The following is a 23,516-nucleotide window of genomic DNA, read 5'->3' as shown; positions in this document are numbered from 1 at the left end:
TGTATCCGACGATTTGAATTAGATGTCTAAATTTAGGCTGAAGCCACGAGATTCATCAAGCTTGATTAAAATAACTAGCAGAAATATTGATGCAATTCAATGGGATTGAAGCTGAAATAAGCACAAATCTTAATGCCCTTAATCAAGGATTAGAATTAATCTAACCAGTATTTTGTGGGACGCATCAGGATTATACATTTTTTATTTTTAATCATGAAAAATAAAATTTTATTTAGTGAATGAATAATTTGCTAGATTCTACGTTTGATTTCATGAATATAGAAATGAACACTTCAAACTCAACAAATTCTCTGAAAATCTATTAAATTTAGTAATCTTTGAATTCCAATTTCCATGGGATAAAACACAACTGCTAGCTCGGTTCTTCAACACTAGAAAACTATCATGTAGACCTCGTGGGGATGTTGTCGAGGTCAATTAAGGAAGCAGGTACATCAAGTAGCTAGTGTTCCGTGCTAGTGGAGTTGTGTAGCCGACATATCTCCACGTTTTGCTCAACATATATAAGGAATCTATCTGCAACTTCCATTTTTTTTTTTCTTTTTTAATTGAGCACTTAGCCCGATCTATTGAAAATCAAAAGGTGTACATGTATAAATAAAAGAAATCTATAATAAACAAGTAAAAGCATACACGGAGAGAAAGCTAACAGGAACAAAATCAATAAAAATTGACAGGAAGAAATGTAGGCCTGAACTCAGAAATACAAGCATAATAAAAAATTGCTAATCAGAAACTCCCTTGATTGCCGAAGACCATCCAAAGGGAGAATTAAACAGTCTTCATCATCATTCAGGCTCAAAAAATTGTGCCTGCCAAAATGTGTATCTGCTGAAGGCAACGGACGAGTAGGCACGTTAAAACCACTAGAAAGCAACAAAATTCCAAAACAATAAGTAATGCTCGAGAAACTCCCACAGCCCAATCCATCCTCCAAAGTATTAAGGCGTATCAAATAAAGCAGCCAAGGGAGACACTGTTGTACATCTTCCAACAACAGTCAATCAACAAAAACATAACTATGCGACATATTTAAAATTTAGTCTTTCCTTCAAAAAAATCTCCACCTTTCTTACCTGAAATCTTTAAATTGATTGCTCTAGCAATCCTTTTGATAAGAGTGACGACACACATAGCAGTAAAGTTAAATCTCCTATTATTCCGTTCGATCCACAAGTAGTAAATAATAGCATTTAGGGTGAGGAGAATTGCACATTTAATGTTTTGAGGCACTGATAGACCACCAACATGATTAAAGGCTTAGGCAATGTTAGGCCTAAGGTAAAAGCTCTGAAACGAGGAAATAAGTTTTTTCAGCACTGAGAATGAATATTCAAATTCGAATATCATGAGTCAAGGTTTCAGTGTGCGCACGGCAAAGGATACAAAATTTGACTCCCTTTTGGTAAGAGTGACAACTTCCAGTTTTTCACTTTGATTCTAGAATAACAAAATTTTGTGTCAGAGAACTAGGAACATATATTTATTCTATTACCAATACAACATCTCCATATCTGCCTTAAAACAGGCAAAAATAGCAATTTGATAAATTTAAGCATTTATTTTGCTTGAGCTCCCTCCCAAGTGTTCCCACACTTGGCTGCACCAACCTTATTCATTCTATGAGAACAAAATGCTTCATCAGGTTCATGCTTGTCTCGTAAAGAACTTTTTGACCTGCCAGTGAACGAAAGGTGAAACCGTGAAAATACATGTAAATTATATTTTCTTTTATTTATTTCCATAAATGCCAGTAAAAAAAAGGTAATCAGATGTTTGAGTAGCACATGTGCAAGAAGACATAAAAGTCGGTTTGTCTTATAACAAGAATGATTAATTTTGCTTATTAAGATTTCATTTGGAAACGTTTTTTACCGTTTTCTAAAGTAGCTTTTTAGTACAAAAGTTTCTTGAAAACGGCAAAAAAATAATGGTCAAAAGTTGTTCCAAACGAAGTCTAAAGCTTTATTTAGAACAACTTTCTTACTTCTTTTTAAAGCAACCTTTTAGTTAAAAAATTAATTTGTAATAAAAAATTGTTTTAAGAAATAATAAAAAAATTGTCCCAAATGAAACCTAAGTGTTCAAATAATAGCCTAAGATTGACTAATACTCTAGAGAAAGAGTATAAAATTGGGAAACAAATATTAGATAATAATCAACTTTGAAAGCATTTTATCACCTGCTCCAATGTCAAAAACATTATTACATTCCACGAACCAAGCCGACCAAAATTTGGAAAGAACCCCTTATAGAAAGCAAAAGGTCCCTGAAATGAAAAGAACTCTGAAATATGAAAGCACAAAAAAAAACACAAGTCTTCAAGTTCAATGAAGACTAATCAAGCCATGACAACTCAACAACAATGTAATTCTACCATATGCCAGGTAAAAGATTCTGAATCATTTCACTCGGAAAATTTTAACACATCCTTAAAGTATAGGAATAAAATTCTAAGATTCCAGAAGCATTGTTAAGTGCGTATAAAATAGCTAGCTTTCGAAGCAGTGAATGTAGTGCAGCGATCTCCCTGCTCAACATATTTTCGAAACTTCAGAAATGATAAGGCGCTTGAGGGCAGCAGAGCGCATGACATGTGCTTCTCTTGGCCATGCCCTCATGCCAATTCAATTCTGTTATATGTTTAATTTTCTATATGACTGTGCTTCTCTTTGGTTACTCCAAGTTCTCTGGGGTGTTCTAATCTTCCTTGATCCATCTGCTAATGATCCAATCTCGAGTCAATCCTACCTTAGCTTGAGATCCGCATGACATCATTCAATTTGGTCTCATTTCAAGCCAAGTTTGGTTGTCAAGGATGGCTCATTAACTTACATTCAAGGGAAAAATCAATAAAATCTCAATTAATTTTAACCTTTTACAATTTTAGTCGGCTTGCATTCATGAGATAAGCCAAAATGGCTCCTCCTGAAGAAACAATCTATGTTGTGCACTTGGCATCCCGTGGGGGAATATTCAAGGAAACTCCAAAAAGGATATATGCATATTTTTCGAGTGCTATCCGCCCTAAGTCAACCAAGCATCAGTAAATGAATGTAATAAGGCACAAATTATCGACTACTCAAAATAGAGGCGAAGCATGAGAAAACATGCTCAAGGCCACTGGGTGACTAAGCAAATGAGTTGCCCTAATACTTGATCTGGCCAATAAAGTCAAGGCTAACATTGGCTGGACACCATAACACCACGCAGACAAAACAAATCAAGTGAATTGACCTTAACGAAAACATGAGATGTTAGAAAAATGTACAAGGAGCCATTCATAAATTATACCTAAGAAGATCTGCATGACCTAAAGTTCATGTATAAACTTGCCTATGTCCAAGAATGATCCACTACGAAGGCACTAAGCGACTAGGCCAAATGAACTATGAGAAACTAAGGTAAAGTTGACCATAACACCCCTCTTCGATTACTCAATGCCATAACTTGGACCACCTCACAGCAAAAACTCAGAATGCTCAGGTTCACAAGACCAAATCAATGTGCATCAGAAGTTTGACAGGATAGAGGTGGACCCAAGGAAAGTTAGTGCCACATCACAAAGTCAATGCAGCATCCACCACATGTGTAAAGGCACACACCCAAACTATAATAAATGATGTCACTGACAACATCAAGATCATAATACCACTACAAGAACAACCTTCAAATGTGGCATCTCACAGGGCACAAAATGCATAAAAGTACAAAGATCATAATCACAACCCTTATCCACACCAAAAAAATAGAGTACTTGGAAATATACATCATTTATGCCAAAAACAACTCAGCTATCATTCACAAGGATTTTGATCTCAAAAGAATGGAATCCAAAAGTCTTACTATTTGGTGTGTAGCTCATGGGCTATGCAATTCCAACTTTAATAAAGATCCACTCTTCACTTTTATTTCTTATCTTATCTTCTCTTCTTGGTTTACATGTCAATATCAAAAAATAGTGCACGTCATGGCGCACATACGGTGCTATTTATATAACGCAGCACAAAGCTTCAAAATGATGCATGGCACAAATAGTGCGCACTTTTTTTTAGGATTTTTTAGTACTTATATTTTTAATCTCTAAGTTAATATAATAATAATAATAATTTAAAATCATTTAATAACATATGAAGGGAAAATGTTTGTAAAAACTTTTTCAAGATCGTATGGCCTTCAACTCATCATGTGTTATTAAAAAAATGCACTCGGTGGTGCTACAGTGCCCCCAATTTTATGGAATATAATGAGATGAGAAATTGCTCCTTAACATGTTATATTTATTTTAAAAAATCTTATTTTTTTTAGTTTCTTTCTCTCTCTTTTTTTAGGGTAATAATACTTTTCTATTTGTTCTATTAGTTTTATTATTAGTATTCAATTATTTTCTACCATTATTTATTTATTTCATTTTATTTAAATATTATTTTATATTTTTATGTTATCCTTTTTCTTTTATTATTAGTTTTATTTATTTAAAAATAAGCATGTGCTAAACCTATTGTGAATTTTCTCTATCACGCATGATAAAATTTTGTCCTCCCCTCATACGGCAACTCTAGCAATACAGACGAGATTTCTTGAGCAATTTAGGCCTTCTGTAATCATTGGGATTATCACATTTTTCTAAGTATATAGAACGTTTAAAGCAATTCTTCATAAAACTACATCCTCCTTTCACCGTTATTGCATTCAATCGAGTAAGCTTCTAGAACACATGTAGAGGTCAACACATATTTAATAGGAATCATCTACCAGGCTACCAGCTTAAACTACTTAGATTCAAATCTGCCTAAGCTGCTCTAGAAACATGGTAATAGAGGTAAATAAATAACTTAGCAATTGCCACACTCTTACAATCACCATTTAGATGAGCTTCAATGCAAATACATTTAGATCAAGCATAAAAATAGCTGTTAACACATGTAGCCAAAAAAGTTCACAATCAGTTAGTTAATGAACAAGGTTAGGCTCAATGTTGACAGGAAGTTATAAACAAAGAGAAAGGATACCTCATTTTTCAATGTTCTAATGAAGCAATCAAGTGTGCTTTTGTACGTTGAATCTCCCATCATTCTTGACTTCACCTGAAACGACAAAATATGATCAAGTATTTCTTATGTTTTCTTGCCCTTGGAGATATTACAAGATCAGTATTTGTGCAGTTGTCTAAGCAAACAATTTGGACAAAGCTAAAGCTAACAGTAAAATAAAAAATTAAATTCCATCTCCTCCAAAATCCTTGTGTAATGTATGAGACACGTAGAAACTGAAAGAGGAGAAATACTTACAACATCAACAGGAGAGCCAATACAGACTGCAAAAAGGCCAGCGCCCAGCCCAGCTAAAAGATGAGTAAACATATTATCTGAAAACCCGGGAAATTTTAAGATAGTCTGCAGAAAATGATAGGAGACGTATGAACAGAAGTAATTCAACAAATAAAGGCAGATCACAATGAGTCCTAACTATTAATAATAGGACTGGCGTTAAAATCCATTCCTGTTTCACATGATCATAGCTGGCCAGCTCTGCAGCATTTATGATTGCATTCCGTACGATATTTGGACCAAGCCCAGTCCAAAGAGCCCCCAGTCCTTCCTAAGTTTAATAGATGTTCAACATCAGTAGAAACAAAGTAGCGTCACAGGGAGTGAAATTAATCTTTCCTAAAGCACACCTGCCTGATTATTGTGTGGTAGGCATTCAATGCTCCTGAATAACATCTTGGTACTCCAGCTGGAAGCTTTCCCTCAGCTTGAAGTCGAACTTTCACAAGGTCAGTTGGACTTGCTACTGCGATTGCTATAGCACCTAGTTGAATTTGAAATAAAGCATTTTTCATGAAAATAAAAATCAAAGGAGAGGGTATCATTTCCCTCAATAACACAGCTAATAGATCAGCTTGCATAAAGATAAAAGCATGCAAGGCTTCAACTACTCTTCTTTTGAAGACAATGCACCTGTTGTAAGACCAGCAAGTATTTTCTTGGATAGAGAAATATCCCCAACAAAATCATCTCCAACATAAAAGGATTTAATCTGAAAAAAAAAAGGTGGAGAAGTAAAGATGCAAATTTCTGAATTATCACGTGAAATAGAATATCATAAAGATGGCATGCAAACCATCGAGTTATGTTTCTCCAGTGAAGCAATCACTATTTACCGGCTCATACAACCCAATCCGCAACCCTCCATACAGGCATTGACGATGAAGACCAGGAATGATGCCTTTCCAAAGCGCCGCCAAGCCTTCTTCCCTAGCAATTGTGGCAACAGTACCCAGCATTCCCTTGTATTGAGGTGCAGCGATTGCATCTCCTGTGACTGCTTTCTTTTGGAGCTGAAGCCTGACTTTGGCTGTGTCCAAAGGAATTGTACATAGCTGCATTTTCAATGGAAAAGGTTTTAAGTCAGTGCTATTGCATTTATCATAGTGAACTAAGATTGGGATCTATCAGTACTTTCAACTTTGCATAACATCATCATTATTAACCTTATCCTAAATATTTGGGTAGACCTCATATACTCTCCTTCTCAATTCCTTTACATGGAGTGTTCCGTGAGACACTAATTCTATTTTGAACAATTCATTTTACAAAAGCATTAGCCATGCTATCTCCTTATCTTTGATCTATCACTTCTTATTTTAATCTTTTTGTTTCAATTCTACATGCACAAATTAATGGCGCATCTACTGACATCAATTGTATATGTAGCATCTCAACTATTTAATTCTACATGATCAAATCTATTTCCACTTGATAACCTAAAAATATTGATTGATTATTATTAACTTCATTCATTATATAAAAAAATAGTTTTAGCTAAAATTACATATTATAGATTCTATAATTGTTTCACCTACTTCTGAGCCTCTTTTTCATCTAAGAAATCCTCAATTGTTCTAATTGTTCACATCAAAAGAAGTCAAAAAAATCAAAATTGTATTATTTTAAAACATAACACATGATGAAAAACTTGGCGGTCGTCAAAAATTAAGAGATGATATTTATTTTAGTAGTTTTGATGGGTAATCAGTCATTTTTTAATTAAATTATTTATTAAATGAAATTTTCAAGTAATAGTAATTTTAAAAAAAATTACTAATTATTTTTTTAATAAAAAAATTAATAATTGTAATTTTAATTTAGGATCATTATATGCTAGAATTATTAATAATTTTTTATGAAAGAAATGTTTAATTTAAAAAAAATTACCAAAACTTTGATGTTATGACCAAAAAGGCCCCCTTTTTAAGGAGTTGAGGGACCAAATTGGTCCCTTAAAAGAGTTAGGGACCATTTTAGCCCTGCAACAAAGAGTTGAGGATCATTTTGGTCCTTTTCTCTTTTTATTTGAGTGGAAATTTTTGTTTCATAGCACTGTCGTTGCCATGTATGAGAAAAATGCATAGTTGCATTAGGTAGTTGACAGTCAGCATAAAAGTTGTTAAGCAATTATTACATGAATCATTTAATAAATTGTATTAATGCTAGGGCATTCCCTGGAAGCAATGCTTTGTACATCCTAAATATACCAAAAAGTGTACAAGAGCCGCTGCACTGACACCCAAGTGCAATGTTAAATAAGCAAAGGTTCTCACATCATGAATGGATGTGGGCACATAGCTAGTTCATGAAACTAGAATTGAGATATGAACTTAAGTTGAGGGTTTCAGCTAGCCTACAGGTAGTCTGAAACACTTTTGAACTTGAGCCTTGATAGAAACTTGGTTGACTCCCATCTCAGTCGATTTGCTTCATATATTCTAGGGTCGAGTCAATTAAGTTAATGGGTATAAGTTTAGTTCATCTAAAATCACCATAGGCAAGGGGCTAGCCAGCTCCTAACTCGATGAGTAAAGATCTACCACTCCTTGCTCTAGCTTTCTAACCCACCTATGCAGATTCCCTAAGTAAACGGTGTATCAATAGACATTTACCCTAAACGGGTGAGTTTGTTGCTTATGCTCAAGAAGATGGACGAGTTTTCCAAGTATAATCGTGCAAAGGGGGCAAATTCCCCGAATATTACTCTTGTTAGAAGTAAATGCAAATTTATAGACTTGATCACCTAATAACTCGCTCAAACAAGAAATGAAGCAAATACGAAATGTATGGAAAAGGAAAAGATTCATTTTTTTATGAATAATTTCAAACACGAAGAGTGCAGGAACTCCCGACAAGGATAAAAAATCTTCAAATCATCTGTACCCCGCATCCTTTGCACTTCATTACTTGAGTGAGTTTGAAACTGATATGCCTCAGGGCCAACTTTCCTTTTGATGATGTAAGCACCCTGCCAGGTTAACCCCAATTTTCTTAGCAATATGTTATGAGCAGTGGTGTCTATCGTTTTGAGAACTAAGTCATCATAGTGAAAGAAATTCTCCCTCACATTGGTGTTGTAGTACCTGACCATCCTCCTTTTTACTTATTCTTGCCTAAGCGCAACTTGTGCTTGGCGTTACTCGAAGAAGTTCACTATTCCTCTTGGTGAAAGAAATTATAGACTTCTCAGGAAGAAATTCTCCCTCACATTGGTGTTGTAGTACCTGACCATCCTCCTTTTTACTTATGCAAATTTCGCAACTTGGTTCCTCTATTCTCACTCAATAAACTCGCCTTAACTAAAGTTGGCATCTACTACCTCTTGCTGACTGTATTGTTTAAGCTCCACTAGAAGGCCTCAACACCGTGGGAAAGAAAAAATGGTGTTTGGCCTATTACCTAGGATGGAGATTTTCTTGATGCCCATAAGACTAAGGGAAGTACCACGACCCACATGCTCTTGTATTTTTTCACTTTCTTCCTGAGAAGGTTAATATCTGCTTGTTCATCGCCTTCATCTATCCATTAGTTTGTGGATAATGCACTAAAGTGAATTTAAGGCGAATGCCTTGTGACTAGCAAAAATCCTTATTGCTCCTGTCAACGTACTGTGGCATGTTATCAATATGATAGAGAGAGGCAACTCATACATACAAATGATGTCTGTCAATATGAAGTTCCTAATAATTGTGAAAGTAGTTCTAGTAAGTGCTTTAGCTTCAATCCATTTGGTAAAGTAGTCCACCACAAGTATAAACTTCCTTTGGCCGCTGGATGGTGGGAAAGAACTTAATAGATTGGCAACTAAATGGTGGGAAAGGGCCCAAGAGATCCATCCTCTACACTATGAATAATCATAAGCTACTAATTTGTTGAAACTTGTGAGATAGTTGTAACTAGCATTGTGGTCACCTCCTTGAAAATTCTTCTACATTCTTCTTCAAAATCGGCTCAAAGCATCCCTGTCTTAAAATTCAATAGATGAGTGCCTTCCCTCCTAAATGGCTTTAACACTCACTTAAATGAATCTCCCTGAGCACTACTTCCTTCTAGTCTTCTCGGACACAACATAGATTAAGGGAAAGTTGTTAACCACCTGAATAGCTCCCTTCCAATTATTAGGTATTGTGTTACCTTTGTTTTGAATCATCATGGGTTTGCGACATTGGCACCTATCCTTGTAGTCTTCAAGAACTCCCAAAGCGGATCAATCAAACTTGTCAGATTTGAATCTTTGCATTTCTACATTTTATGTTTTGTGAAGGTCTCTATATATTTTTGAATGCATAATTTCTATTTTGGAGTGTGTCCCAAGGGTTCTACGTGTGAAAATCTACATGTGTGAAATTTTCCTTGGGAGCGTTGCGACACTATTTTGTGAAGCGTTGCGGCATTTAACTCTTTGTATTTTCTATTCTAAAAATGAGGGAAAACGAATTTTGGGAGCATTGCGATGCCATGCTATTTGTATTTCTAAATTTTAAGTGAGCACTACAGCGTTGGGTGTTTGAGCATCACGGTGCTGTGAAATAAAAGTTTATATAAATACCTAAATCCACTAAAATAAAAAAAAATTAAAATCATTTCTCTTAAATCCCAGTAGACCGGAGAGAGATGGTAAGATCCTAAAGAGAGAAAGTACAATTTGGGCAGCTTCAGGTAATTTAGGGTTTAGGGTTTAGGGCCAATTCAAAAAATTATCTGAATCAATACAAGTTATATTTATCTGATCTCGATTTTTAATAATTCGAGATTTTTTAAATTTTCTTATTTATATTTTGAAATTTCTACACAAGAGCGGTATATTCAAACATTTGGTAAATTTTCATTGCATAACTTTCAATATATTATAGATTGCAATATTATGCACATTTTGGTATATTATTTATAAATTTTCATTGGGTTGTTTTGATTTTATGCTAATTTAAGCATTCTGAAAAATAATCTTACACTAACAAATAGTATCGTAAAACAATAAAATTTTTGAAATATTGTTGGGAACAATATGAGGCAATTTGGTTGTGATCTGAAAATGTGAGAATTTGTATGCGAGTTTAGCCCAAAAATTTATATGCTTTGTTGCTAATAGGGCATTATATGATAAACCTGATATTGTTTATGATATCTAAAAATGCAATTACTTTTTAATTTGTATGTCTAAAATGTGTGAATTGAAGAAGTCATGATGATTGCCTGCGAGTTCTAATGTGTTGTATACTAGGAGTTATAAGAGTTTGAAATTCTGAATATATATGGTGCAAAGCAGTAGGAGTTCAAAAGGACTAAAATTTTGAATATATGTGATGCGACACACTAAGATTCATAGGGGTTAATAATATATGATGTGCTAGCACAATGAGCCATAAGGGTCTAAATTTTGAATTTTATATATGTTGGGAGGTATGAAGACCTAAGGGGAATAAATGTGATATGCTCTGAGAAATTAAAGTGAGGTATTTAAATTTTTGTTATATGTGATCTGCTGTGATAGGTTTATTGTTTCTATTTTCATTGTCTTTGAAAAATGAATATTTCAATAATTTTGAGCTGACATTGAATCTGAAAATATATGTTCATATGTTTTGAAACACAATGGATAAGAGCATTGTTCTAAATAACCTACTTAAAGTTCTGTAAGAGTAGTCTTGTTTATTGTTTATGTTCATGTCCTGTTGTTATGTGTATTATTAAGAATTCATATAGGTTCATTGTAGCCTACTGAGTTATGGTTTGCTCATACCTGTTGTTTTGCATATGGGTTAGGTCAAGGTAAAGAAAATGCGTAGATTAAATAGAGAGAAGTTGCAAGTTTTGATCTCTGAGTCTTTATAGATATATTTTATTTAGATGTTCAGGCAGTCATGAATTTATGTTCTATATAATTTTTTTATATGTCATGTACTATTTGTAAATAATTATTTTGATTTTATAATCTTAATGAGATAAATGAAAAGAAATTTGACTAATGTATTTTTATATTCATTTCAAGTTATTTAGTTGCTCTGTAGTATGTTATAATTAACATTATTTAACATTGTGTAATATGATGCCGCCTCAGCACAATTTTAACGAAAAACACCATTTTTTATACAGCTTGCACCTCATCTTGGTTGAGGCTAGCCTTGAGGTGTGCCACGCCTCACTCCAGGAGACGCATGCATCAACCTATTTTTTTTTCTTTTTCTGATTAAAACTTATATAAATTTAAAATAAAGTCCCAAATAAATCACGCCTTCACGCACCCCCAAGCTGCAAAACTTCCTCTCAATTGCCTCGACCTCCATCTCATCGCCTTTGTCGCAGCCACCCCAGCCGTAGCAGCCATCGGGAATCACTTGAAAGTCGCACACCACAATCTCCTTCACCTCTAAAAATTTTGGAGTATTACTCTCATCTTTATGTTAATGACAAATATTTTTGAAAGTGGAACTTGATTTAAATAAATGAAGAAGAAGTATATTGGGTGGTATTGGACTCTACATAATGAGTATATAAGAGACCAATTTGTTATGACGACGACTCAAATAAAGACCCCCTCAGTGATGACAATACAAATGATTTCTGAGTTAATTTGATATCTATTTCATATTTCTTTAGAAATTAAATGTCGATGAGTAGGGAACTGAGAAAGAAGAAATTTGAAGTTGAACTTGATGTTATATGATATTTTTATACAATTGATATATTTTATGTTGTTTTGCTCTTGTAATATTTGAATTTCAATTCTATTTTGTGCAATTTATCACTTGTCACTTTACATCTTGTGCAATTTTTTATTTCTTATGTTTGTCAATTTATTACTCCATAGTTCAACAGAAAGTTAATGTCATCTTTTAATATATTATTTAACTACTATATAAAAATTTACTTTAAAACTTTATTTTCATTTTACTTAATTTTTTAATTGAGGCTTATACCTCAAAACACCTTCAGGCATATGTCTCACCTCACGAATAAAAAATACCTTAAAACCCAATTGTGTAATTTTAAACCTTGATAATTAAATAAAAAAGGAATTTATTTCAAATAGATCTTTAAAGTTCATCACATCAAAATACAACACGATATGATTTGTTCTGTATGTAGATTATGCTAGGGCGGGTTGTGACACTCCATGAGGTCATGACGGGTGTAGTTTGAGGCATCCATATTCATTGATAGCTCAGGGTTGGATTGTTTATCAAATTGTGCATGTCTTCTGGTCACTGACGTCAATACATATTCACCGCATCTTTTAGGATATCATATCCAAAATTATCCATTGAAAATACCCGAATTTACTAGCAAGAAAACTCAAGAGACCTGAACCTGAGAATCTATAGCAAGTATGGAAACAGAAAGAAGATGTTTGAAAGAAAAATATTTCACTAGCTCAGCAAGCCTTCTTGGATATGCCCCAAAATATCCAAAATATGACTCTTTACTATTAATTTATTAGAATCTAAGAGCCTCGGGGAATGCTACAACAAAAAAGATTTTCAAAAAAAAGTACAATGATAAATGAAATCTAGCATGGAATGCATTGGACATGTGTCTTGCTCAAATATGTGCTTGATATGATCTCTGTTCTCCGACCTATCTCTTCAATCTTGTTGGGGCAAGTTTCCTTTCACTTAATGTTCATGTGCGAGTCAATGAAGCTGAGTCCTAAGATATATTGAGCTGGAAAAACTCCCATTGATAAGTCCTTTGGCAATGTTGGCGACCACTTGGGTGAGGCTCTTAAGCCATTTTAGCACGAAGTGCGAATCTACTTGAAATAAAGGGGCAGCAAATGTCATGGCTAGCTAAGCATGAGGAAGCAAGTTTATGTCTTTTTGAATTGATACTTCCCTGTAGTTAGGTTGGCAAATTCCATTGATGACTCATCGACCAAGGTGATTGACGAGTCATTTTGAAAGAGTAACACCTGCTGGAAGGACGAATCCTCCAAGTATGTGGAATCCTATGTGAACCCCGGACATTTCGCTGAGAGGAGATTTACTCGAATTGCTTTGCCGAGTTAGATCTATCGTGTCTAGATCATTCTATTGAAACCTATGAAATATTTTTTGAAACACTTGAGAAGTTATATAAGTGTATACAAAGCCAACAAGATCTTCCATGAGTGCAATTCAAGAAAAGTATGCACAGCTTCAATATTCATGCCACGTAGTAGTTTGCATTTTAATGTACCGTTGATTTATCATAACAGCATAATGGCTGCGGTAAATGAGAAAATCCCGTGTGCAAAAATGCAGGTATTAGATCTTTTGGGAAAAAGCAGGTATAAGTTCTTTCAATGAAAAAAAACAACAGGATCTAACTACCAACCTCTGCGAAACAGGCGGCGATCGCACTACTCGCGAACCTTCCAGGGAACGAGATCTCTGTTCTGGCGGCGGTGTCAACCATGGCTCAACGACGCCGGCTTTCGGTGAAGAATGCGGAATGCAAACACGTCGGATAAACTAACCAATAAGCAGATAAATCAGCGGCGATCTTCGCCTGGAATGAATCCAAAGGATAGTCGCGCTTCCTCTGATTGAAGTTGTTTAATTTATTTGTTCTGCCTCGGATTCGGAGAACAGTGAAGCATCGCGTGCGTCGTCGCGTGTAAATCATCCGCCGAGTTCTCGCCTCACCAATTGGAACTTTCCATTACTTATTGCTGTTTAGCCTCGTCTAGGAGCTGCTTGATTGGATGTAAAATAGGTTTATGCTGTGATTTTGAAAACGTTGTGTTTGGTAGGATGAAAAATAAATGCAAAATAAAGTAAAATAATAACAAAAGTCAAATTTTTGTCCCACACACAACTCTCTTTGGCCTATTGGTTGAGAGCTTAGGCTTCCAACTAAGAGGTCCAAGGTTCGAGTCCATGTGTATGCATTGTGTGTGTGAGTTTGCCTTAAATGGCCTAAATGTTGCAAAAAAAAAAAATTTTGTCCCACTATGTGTCAAGCTAAAAGTCAAATCATTTTTAAGCTAAAGTAAAGCAAAGTAAACGTAATGTAAATCATTTTAAGGTAAAGTAAGCCCGCTCAATTTTGAGTGAGAACTGTTTATAACGCAAGTAAGCTCATTTGATCGTTGGCCATCACTGTCAGTCGACACCACCTGTCGTCGGCCACCATCGCCACCATCCACCTGTCGTCGGCCACCATCGCCACCATCCACCCGTTGTCAGACACCACCCACCGACGGATATCGCCATAGGCCACCATCGCCGCCAGTCGCCGCCACAGGCATGGGTAATACCATATGAACTCCGATTTCAGTAAACTTACAGTCGAATTGAACGTCTCAAAAACACAAACCTAACATGCTTATAGTCGAATCGAGCGGCTAGACAAGACGAATCCAACGAGCCCAAGATCGCCAAATTATGATATCACTAAGACATTTAAATGCCCAATAAACAGTCCACGGTCAAGAAATTTTACATCGATCATCCATTCAAATCACTCCCAATTTAATTTCCTATTCATTTACATTTTTTTTTTGATTGATATTAGTTTAATCCTATATTGATTCGATCTTAAATAGAATTTATGATTTTTTTTTAAATGAGATTTTTAATATCACGTATTTAGTTAATATATTTAATATCACGTATTTAGTTAATATATTAAACATGTTCTAGCAGAAATCGAGTGATTTGATGATTGAAGTCATTTTGTGAAGGAAAAAATAAACTAATTCACTAACAAAGTTTTATCATTTTTAATATTGATTATATTGGTCCTAAGTCTGGATGTAAAAAATTGAAGAAAAATAATAAAATAAAATAAAAAATTTAGGCCCCCCTAGAGATATTTTCTGGCTCCGCCACTGGCCACAGGCCACCACCATCTTTAGATTTTTCATTACATTTATTTTACTTCAAAACAAATAAAAAAAAACATTCATCTGCATTTAATTTACACATCCAAACAACTCTAGAGTATTTATTTTATGTTGTATTCATTGAATTTCATTTATGTTGCATACTTTTTAGCCAACCAAACAACACCTTACATTAATTTAGAGTAAGATAAAAAAAATTAATTTTATATCCCTCATAATCCTCAAAAATTTCATTAGTTTTAAACTATCTTTGGAATTCTAAGATATGCTGGTATTATAAGTACAAATTAAAGACAAGTTTTTATTTACATCTTATATGTACTCTAAATTTTTAACTTAGAAATATGCTCGACTCATAATTAGATACTGTTTGAAATATATTTGAATTTAATTTATATTTTAAGTCAAGATAGAACAATGGTCGAAGAAGCTTCAATCACTGTTCAAAAATGGTTTGATTAAGATCTACAAATTTTTTATCACCACTAAAATATTGTTCAAACAACTTTAGCAAGGTTGAAACTTTGAGTAAAGTTCAAATTTAAGATTTGGCACTCTTATCTCTTTTGGGTTTTAATAATTTGAGTTACCGTACTAATCATAAAGATATATGCTCTACTCAAATATAGAGTTGTGTGTGTAATTGAGAAAATTATTAAACAATGTGAGATTAATAACATCAATGTGTTGAATATGAGTGGTAATGACACAACATCCGAACATATGTATCTCTACTCTAACCATAAAATGCTTTTGATTAAAATTTTATCCCTATTGTGGATGCTTTATAAGTTGTTATATAATAATAATTGAAAATGTATTATACTCTATTACTTATTAAATTAGAATCATGTTCAAACATTATATAAATCATACTCGAACATGTAATTCAGCTATTTTATAAATTTTTTGAACAATATGTTATTCAAATCTTATTCGAATAATGCACAGATATTAACTAATTTTTTTTTAAAATTGCATATTCTCATTCGATTACGGTTCGAATAATGTCCAAGTATTAATTGAATTTTTACCGTAAATAATTTCACCTTGCCCGAACGGTGCTTGAATCAATTATATTCTTGGTGGATTTTTTAAAAGAAAAATAATTTGTGATCTAGAGCATAAGGGTATTCCGGTCCAAGCTCTTCAAGAGATTATTTATTATCTGTTTGGATTATCTCCTATGACGAGGGGAGCCAAATATCAGGTAGCCCCTAAAGCTTAGCACTGACAACGAGAGTTAGAGTTTGTGTTGAGAAGTTACAATCTCCTTTTACACTATAGGAAAATCTGCTATTATCTTCGAACTTTTCGGAGGCAACACATATGCCGGAAAAAGCAGCGGCCTAAATAACGAAAAATACGTCGGTAACTTTACGGCGGTAGTTTCGATGAAATTTTCATAGTTAAATTACCAGTGTTTATACTACCGGTGGTTTCATCGATATATAAAATATTATGGTGCAAATTCTGCTAATTATTACCAGCGAAATAACCGGTGTAAATTACGCCGGCTTACTTAAACTCAATAAATATTTTCCGACGTTTTATCTTTCGATATTAAGACCAACGGATAATCCGCCAAAAAGTTCGATGGAAAGGGCCCTATTTCGACCGTTCCATCATCTTTCTTCTCATTTATTTCCCTCTTCTCTGTTTGCTCCACTTGTGTCTACGAGCAGCCTCGAACGCCGCTGCGACCGGTTCCTTCATGTTCACCGCCGAGCTTGCCCACTAGAGCTATCGTTGGTTGCCTATAGTCGTCGCCTCCGTTCCGTGTGTTACCGCCTCCCCGTTCCACGCATGACCTTCCTCCGGTAAGAGAGCGTGCCTTATTGTGTGCTTTTAGCTTGAGTTATGGATGTTCTCACTAGACATTTGCAAGAGAATGAATCTTGGTATATGCTTTTTGCTTTAGTTATGGATGTTCTGACTAGACATTTGTAAGAGAATGTACCTTTGTCTATGCTTTTTTTGCTTTAGTTATAGATGTTCTCACTAGAAATTTGTAAGAGAATGTACCTTAGTCTATGCTTTTGATTATTCTGTTTGATCATAAAGGATGGTCAACTGGACCAGCTAATTGAGCATGAGCTAGACAGCCAGTTCAACCCACTACAAGAAAAACGCCAAAAACTGGCAGTTAGTATGGTAACACCGGCGGTTTTACAATATACCGGCGGCTTATCGGCGGCTTTACAACCGCAGGTAAAAATGGCGTAGGAAACACTTACCGGCGGTTTATACCTGCAGTTTTATGAGGCGGCGGTTTACCGGCGGCTAATATCGCCGGTGACTACCGGATTTGCAACTGGCGGTGTTCCTGTCGTTAAGCCGCCGGTTATTTGTCTGACGGCTAACCAGCGGTCACTTTACCGACGGCTTGCCGGCGGTTAAAGAGGCCGTCGTGTGTTCGCTCAACCGCCGACAAGTATCGGTACACCGCCGGTGGTATTACCGACAGTAACCCGGCGGTCCGGCCGACGGTTTTACCGGTGGTATACATCGCCGGGCTTTCACCGGATAACCGCGGTGGCCGTCGGTAACCTCCGGTATATTACCGGCAGTGTAAGGAAATTACCGACGGCTTATCTTTAGGTACCTATTGTAGGCCTTCTTGTGCTCGGAATTAGGTGTTCTTGGTGTTGCTAGTTTCATCTCTATGAGAAGAATCTTTTGGTGAGATAGTCCTGTAAATTCAAGCTTTTATAGTTTTTGAACTAATTTGAACTTCAGTTCAATCATTTTTAGCATAATGCATAAAAAATGTGCTTCTTCATCGAGAATATTTAAGAACCTAACATGTTTATTCAAATGATCTTTATTGATGTTTTAAAAACTACTGAAGCATTGCAGATGGAGGCTTTACGCAATTTTTTATTATTTAACTATCACCGCTCATCGCTATTAACTTCTTTCTTATTTCATTAATCATCTCCTATCCAAGGATAGGTACTTCTATATTCCATATTGGTGATATTCATAATATGATTGTTAAATTTAGCGAAGATTTAGTGATTCCGACTTGTAATATATAATTTATTTGCCAAAACATATTCAATTAAAATTTGCGAGAAAGTGCACTTTTGTTGTGTTGTCAAATGGTATTGTGTTTTGAAGATTGTCTTTTTAAATGATATAGCGTTATGAAGATTGTCTAATTGAAATTGTAGCTTGCATCATTTATGAAATAAAATCTTTCTGTTTAGTTATTTTCATTTATTTGATTTATTGAGCTTAATTATATTCAATTATATTTTGTTCAATAGTTTGATTTACTAATTCCTTTCTTTATTTTTTTACATAGGTTGTATTTGCTTTAGAGAAACTAGATAAGAAATATTTTGTTACATCAAAATTAAACAATGATTCTTTTGGAATAGGGGTTTAATTGATTTCATTTGCTCATTTTTCACATTCTTTTTTGACATAGGTTGTTTTTACTTTGGAGAAACTAGGATAGAAAATATTTTTTACATCACAGTTATATTTGACATTTGGTTTGAGTATAATTCATAAAAAATAGATTTTATGAAGGAAACTATAACATGTGTGTTTCTTTTTATGTGTTTTTGCTGAAACCCGATGAAAAGTTGAAGTCAAACATGAAGCATGAAATTTCTTTTTTGTGTTTTTGCTGAAACCAAACGAAAAGTTGAAGTAGTAAAACATGAAGGGTAAATAATATTAGGTTGTGTTCATTCTTCAAGTAGAACTTTTTCGCTCACTTTCTCCTCAATCAAATTTGACTATAATTCATAAACAAATTGATTTTATGAAGGAAACTTTAAGTAAAAAATTTCCTTGGGAACATTTGTAATCACATTATGAATATGACTGACACTTTTATAATTTTATTTGAAACTTCATAGTGTTATTTAAATCTTAGAAATTTTTTTATTTTATTTATTGATTGTCATGGCCCGTGAAAGTGTAATTTTGTTTCGGTAAAGATAATAACTAACTCAAAAGTACACCATTTTTATTTGTCAGTTGAAATTTAAAAAAAAAAAAGAGTACCTTTTAAAAATATTTAAAAGACTAATAAAATGTCATTCTATTAGTGATGCACTGAATCTTTATTTGTTGGATTCTACAATTCTTATTTTCATTAGGCTTCTCTTACTAGATCATTAATAGAATGAGATACTGGCTCACAAATTATTCTCACTGATCTAGCCACCACTAAGTCAGAGGCTAAGACCCCCTATCTCTATTTATGGTAGCTCTCACTCATCTTTATAGAGTTATTATTACTAAGAACTTCTAAAGAAAGCTTTTCAATTTTATAGACATCTACTTTCAAAGATAATCTAAAATATACTAAGTGGTATAATTTCACACAATACCTCATTATGTATGCTCAGGTGGTTATAAAGTGAATGCTACTCTTACTATCCATTCCCATCTTCGAGTCTATCTGATTATGTTCTCCTACCTACCACACTCTTCAAATTTAAAGCACAATAATATTTCATGTTTACAAAAGGATATAGAAAGTCATCACAAATGATTTTGTCTACATGATTATGTAATTGATGTTACATCACTTTAGAAAAGGATAAGAGTTTATAGAGGTCATTGATAATAAAATTAGCGCCATAAATTGAGAGAGATATTCAAATCTTCTTAAATTAACAAGATTATTGTTGGGAACTTCTAAAGTATATATTACATAAAAGATAAATTCAAGAGATGAGAATTATATAAACATTCACTTATGAAGTATTACATGAAAGAAAATTATTATGGGGGTTCCCATCAAATCACGTTGCCCCTCATGCAAAATAAAGTTGGGAAAGAGAATCAAATGGTGTTGTATAACCTTATGCATTGGAAAACTGATGATGCTTTGGCTATTCGCTCTATTGTCACTAATCAGAGATGCACTTTTTACGATATGGCTGCTGATTGTACTAAGCCCCTTTATTTTGAATGTAATTTAATGTTTGCTATTCTATACAATATTATACCCACTACTACCACCTTTCCACTAAAATCAAATATTTTCCAGCCTTTTGAATTCATTGATGATTTGCACAATGCTTCAACCTCATCAAGGAATATCTCATACTTATGTTGTTATATAACATATACAGAGAGGAAGAAATAGAATGAGGTTTGGGAATAAGATTAACTGCATTTCCACTCGATCTCAATTCATAAAAAATGCCATCACTTTAAAAACTTGATAATGGGGATTGTGGTGAGATGCTCTCTCAGTTTTTCTCACTTGGACAATGATGAATGAGACTTGTCCCTTTCGCCTTTGCCAGTAGCCTAAGGTTGGTTGTCATGGCATTCAAAGATCCTTATTTTAATCTCTACAATGATTTGATTTTGGATATTTTTGGCCCTTCTATACCCAATATATTTTGTTATTTTCATGTTCTCTTGCTTTTGTATTCAAATATATTCTCTTATTTCTTGGTTGAGCATTGTTGATTGTTTTACTGCAACTCATGAGCTTATTTCCTATTTGTGTTGAGTTGTAAAATTGTCTTTATTTTTAATTATCCTCCGTAGTGAGTGAATGACATTTGCCTTTAATTTATCTATAGTACTATAAATGCCACTTGTGGTTCTTCCCTAACATAATCGTAACCAAACAAAATGATACTTAAAATTCTTTCCAAACTAAATCCTAGTCATACATCTGACACTATAAGATTTGACAACCCTTTATGTATATTCCTCATCGTGTTGTTATTATATACACTACCCTTCATATTCCATTCATATTTACCTTTGCTAGTAGCTCATGGATGGCTTTCATATCAACTGAGGCTCCTTGTTTTGATCTCTACAATAATTTGATTTTGGATAGTTTCGACCCTTCTAATTCCTATGTATTTTATAATTTCATGTTCTCCTACTTGTTTTTAAATATTATTTCCAACTTGCTAGGATTTTCAAATTTGAAGCACACTCATATTTCATTATTATAAAAGGATATCGAAAGTCATGATAGATGGTTATGTCTTCTTGATTGTGTGATTGGAGTTACACCACTTTAGAAAAAGAAAATAGTTTATAGAGGTTGTTCATAATAAAAGTTAGTGTTCGAAAATAAGAGAGATCAAGATCATGTCTCCTCTTCTAATAGTGAGATACATTCATAAAAACTAAATCATAGTAGAATTAAATGTTTTTAATTCTATTTATTTAGAGTTTTATGGCTAGGGGCAATTTTTTTTCGTTATAAGAAATTTAATAAGTCTATTTATGCTTTGCATTTGTATGCTTGATTTAGATATGGAATGATGTGAGATAGATTATTTCCTTTTATATTGTTTGTGTTTCCTAACTTTTTAATTCCTTCATGATTTGTGCAATGCTTCAACCTCAAATAGGAATATAACATACTTATAAATATGATGTATTATATAACACATATGGATAGAAAGAAATGGAAGGAGGTTTGGGAATAAGATTAACTGTTTTTTCACTCTATCACAAATCATCCAAAAGTTCATTGTTTCAAAAACTAGACACTGGGGATGCTCTTTTGATTTTGCCCACCTGGATAATGATGAATACTTATCCCTTCCACCTTTGCCAGCAATTTGTGGTTAGCTTTCATGGAAACTAAGGCACTTTGTTTTGATCTCTACAATAATTCACTTTTTGGTAGTTTCAACCCTTATGAGTTCAGTGTATTTTACTATTTCTTGTTCTCTTAATTGTAATCAAATATGTTCTCCTACTCACTAGACTTTTCAAATTTAAAGCCCAATCATATTTCATATTTACGAAAGTATATAGAAAGGCATCACAAATGATTATGTCTTCCTAATTGTGTGATTAGAGTTACATCACTTGAGAAAAGGACAATTATTTATAAAGATCATTGATAATAAAGTTAGCATTTGAGATTGAGAGATCAATATCATGAATCATCTTTTGAAAGTGAGTCGCATTCATAAGTAGTTACCATATCAAAATTATCTGTTTTTTATTTTATTTATTTAGATTTTTATGGTTGGGGGCTAATTTTTGTTTATTCTAAAAAATATAAGGGGTTTTTTATGCTTTGCATTTGTATGTCTGATTTAGATATGAGTTATTTTGTTTCTTTGTATATAGTTTAAAGAAATGACATTAACATTTATTATCATTTAGAAAACCTTTTCTATTGCTTAATTTAATGCAACCCATGAGACTAACTCGTGGAAGAATATATTATTATGCTTTCAATTCATGCTTGCAAAAATAACTTTTACAAATCTTAGGTTGGATGGAGTTCAACAGCTTGCCATCTAAACTGAAATGCTGTTTTTATTTGAAGTATATGAAGCTTTGCAGCATCAGAGAAATTGATGATAATAAAGCTCTTCTCTCATATTTATATTGATACGAGTTTAGCATTTTGCCAATCCAAATTGTACGTTAATTCTATTTTTAATTTATGAACTTTGGAGTATTTCTCATGTTTTAGAAGGTTAAATAATGGATTTCCACTCATGATATTCTTCTAACAATGATGGAGACGGTTAAAGCAAGAGCAAAAAAAAAAATAGAACAAAAAACAGAGCTAAAAGCCTAAAACAAGCTATTAATGTCCATCCACATAAATTTTTCTTTTTTTTTAGAAAATATAATTTGGTGGAGACTAGTTACTGAATTTTGGGATCCGGTGCACTGGAGAAGGCCTTGGGACGTCTAGGGTTTGCTTTTCCTCTTCTTTATTGGGAAATTTACATACATACCACTTTATAACATTCTATTTACATATCTAACACCTAAAACTTTAATATTACATAAATACCACCCTATATTATTTTAATATCAAATATACCACCCATATTTGATATTTCCTTCCTTCGGCTCGGCTCGTTTGCAGCCCTAGCTAAAACAAGCTATTAATGTCCATCCACATAAATTTTTCTTTTTTTTTTTAGAAAATATAATTTGGTGGAGACTAGTTACTGAATTTTGGGATCTGGTGCACTGGAGAAGGCCTTGGGACGTCTAGGGTTTGCTTTTCCTCTTCTTTATTTCGTGGTTGCTGTTCCAATTAGTTGTTTTTCGTTGCTTCGCGTGAGGTAGAGTTTTGCTGGAGTCGCTTCTTCGACTGCTTTACTCGTTGCTGTTCGACTTCGCTGCAAGGAGTTGCTCATTCGGCTCCTTCTACGACGTTCCCTTCATGTCGGATCCGCAGTTACGACATTTCGACGACGTTCTTCCTGTTGGATCGGAAGTACCGACGGTAGCTCGCTGTGAAGGTAACTATTTTCTCCCTTTCGCGCGCTTCTTTGGCCAGATCCTGTATATCCGCCGAATTCCAGGATTTAGTCCAGGATTTACAGCAAAAAGAGGAAACAGAAGATTTA

General features: G+C 33.9%; 1 protein-coding gene across 2 annotated transcripts; it reads right to left on the bottom strand.

Annotated features, from left to right (window-relative positions):
- Positions 1–1,315: 1,315 nt before the first annotated feature.
- LOC110115625 (mitochondrial uncoupling protein 1) lies at positions 1,316–14,030 on the bottom strand. Of its 2 annotated transcripts, none has more exons than XM_028693366.1 (9): positions 13,668–14,030; positions 6,188–6,406; positions 5,985–6,063; positions 5,702–5,826; positions 5,524–5,622; positions 5,313–5,417; positions 5,034–5,108; positions 2,204–2,290; positions 1,316–1,698 (listed from the first exon to the last, which is right to left on the bottom strand). In XM_028693366.1, exons 1-9 carry the CDS (start codon positions 13,746–13,748, stop codon positions 1,669–1,671), a joined length of 900 nt encoding a protein of 299 aa, XP_028549199.1. In that variant the 5' UTR covers positions 13,749–14,030; the 3' UTR covers positions 1,316–1,668. The 2 variants fall into 2 exon arrangements, with proteins under 2 accessions (XP_028549199.1, XP_020704568.1); XM_020848909.2 differs by having other exon boundaries at positions 5,702–5,835; positions 13,668–14,027.
- Positions 14,031–23,516: the final 9,486 nt, after the last annotated feature.

Source organism: Dendrobium catenatum, unplaced genomic scaffold, assembly GCF_001605985.2.
Source record: "Dendrobium catenatum unplaced genomic scaffold, ASM160598v2 fragScaff_scaffold_264, whole genome shotgun sequence".
NCBI classification, from domain to species: domain Eukaryota; kingdom Viridiplantae; phylum Streptophyta; class Magnoliopsida; order Asparagales; family Orchidaceae; genus Dendrobium; species Dendrobium catenatum.
Note: the sequence above shows the minus strand (reverse complement) of the source record. Positions and strands in the feature narration are given on the sequence as shown.

Excerpts from the sequence above, each read along its gene's own strand:
- LOC110115625 (XM_020848909.2), bottom strand. The coding sequence starts at position 13,748 with ATGGTTGACACCGCCGCCAGAACAGAGATCTCGTTCCCTGGAAGGTTC. Across the intron at positions 5,836-5,984 it reads ACTTGCTGGTCTTACAACAG|GTGCTATAGCAATCGCAGTA; the intron begins GTGCATTGTCTT and ends AAATTCAACTAG. Across the intron at positions 5,109-5,312 it reads TTGGCTCTCCTGTTGATGTT|GTGAAGTCAAGAATGATGGG; the intron begins GTAAGTATTTCT and ends TTGTCGTTTCAG.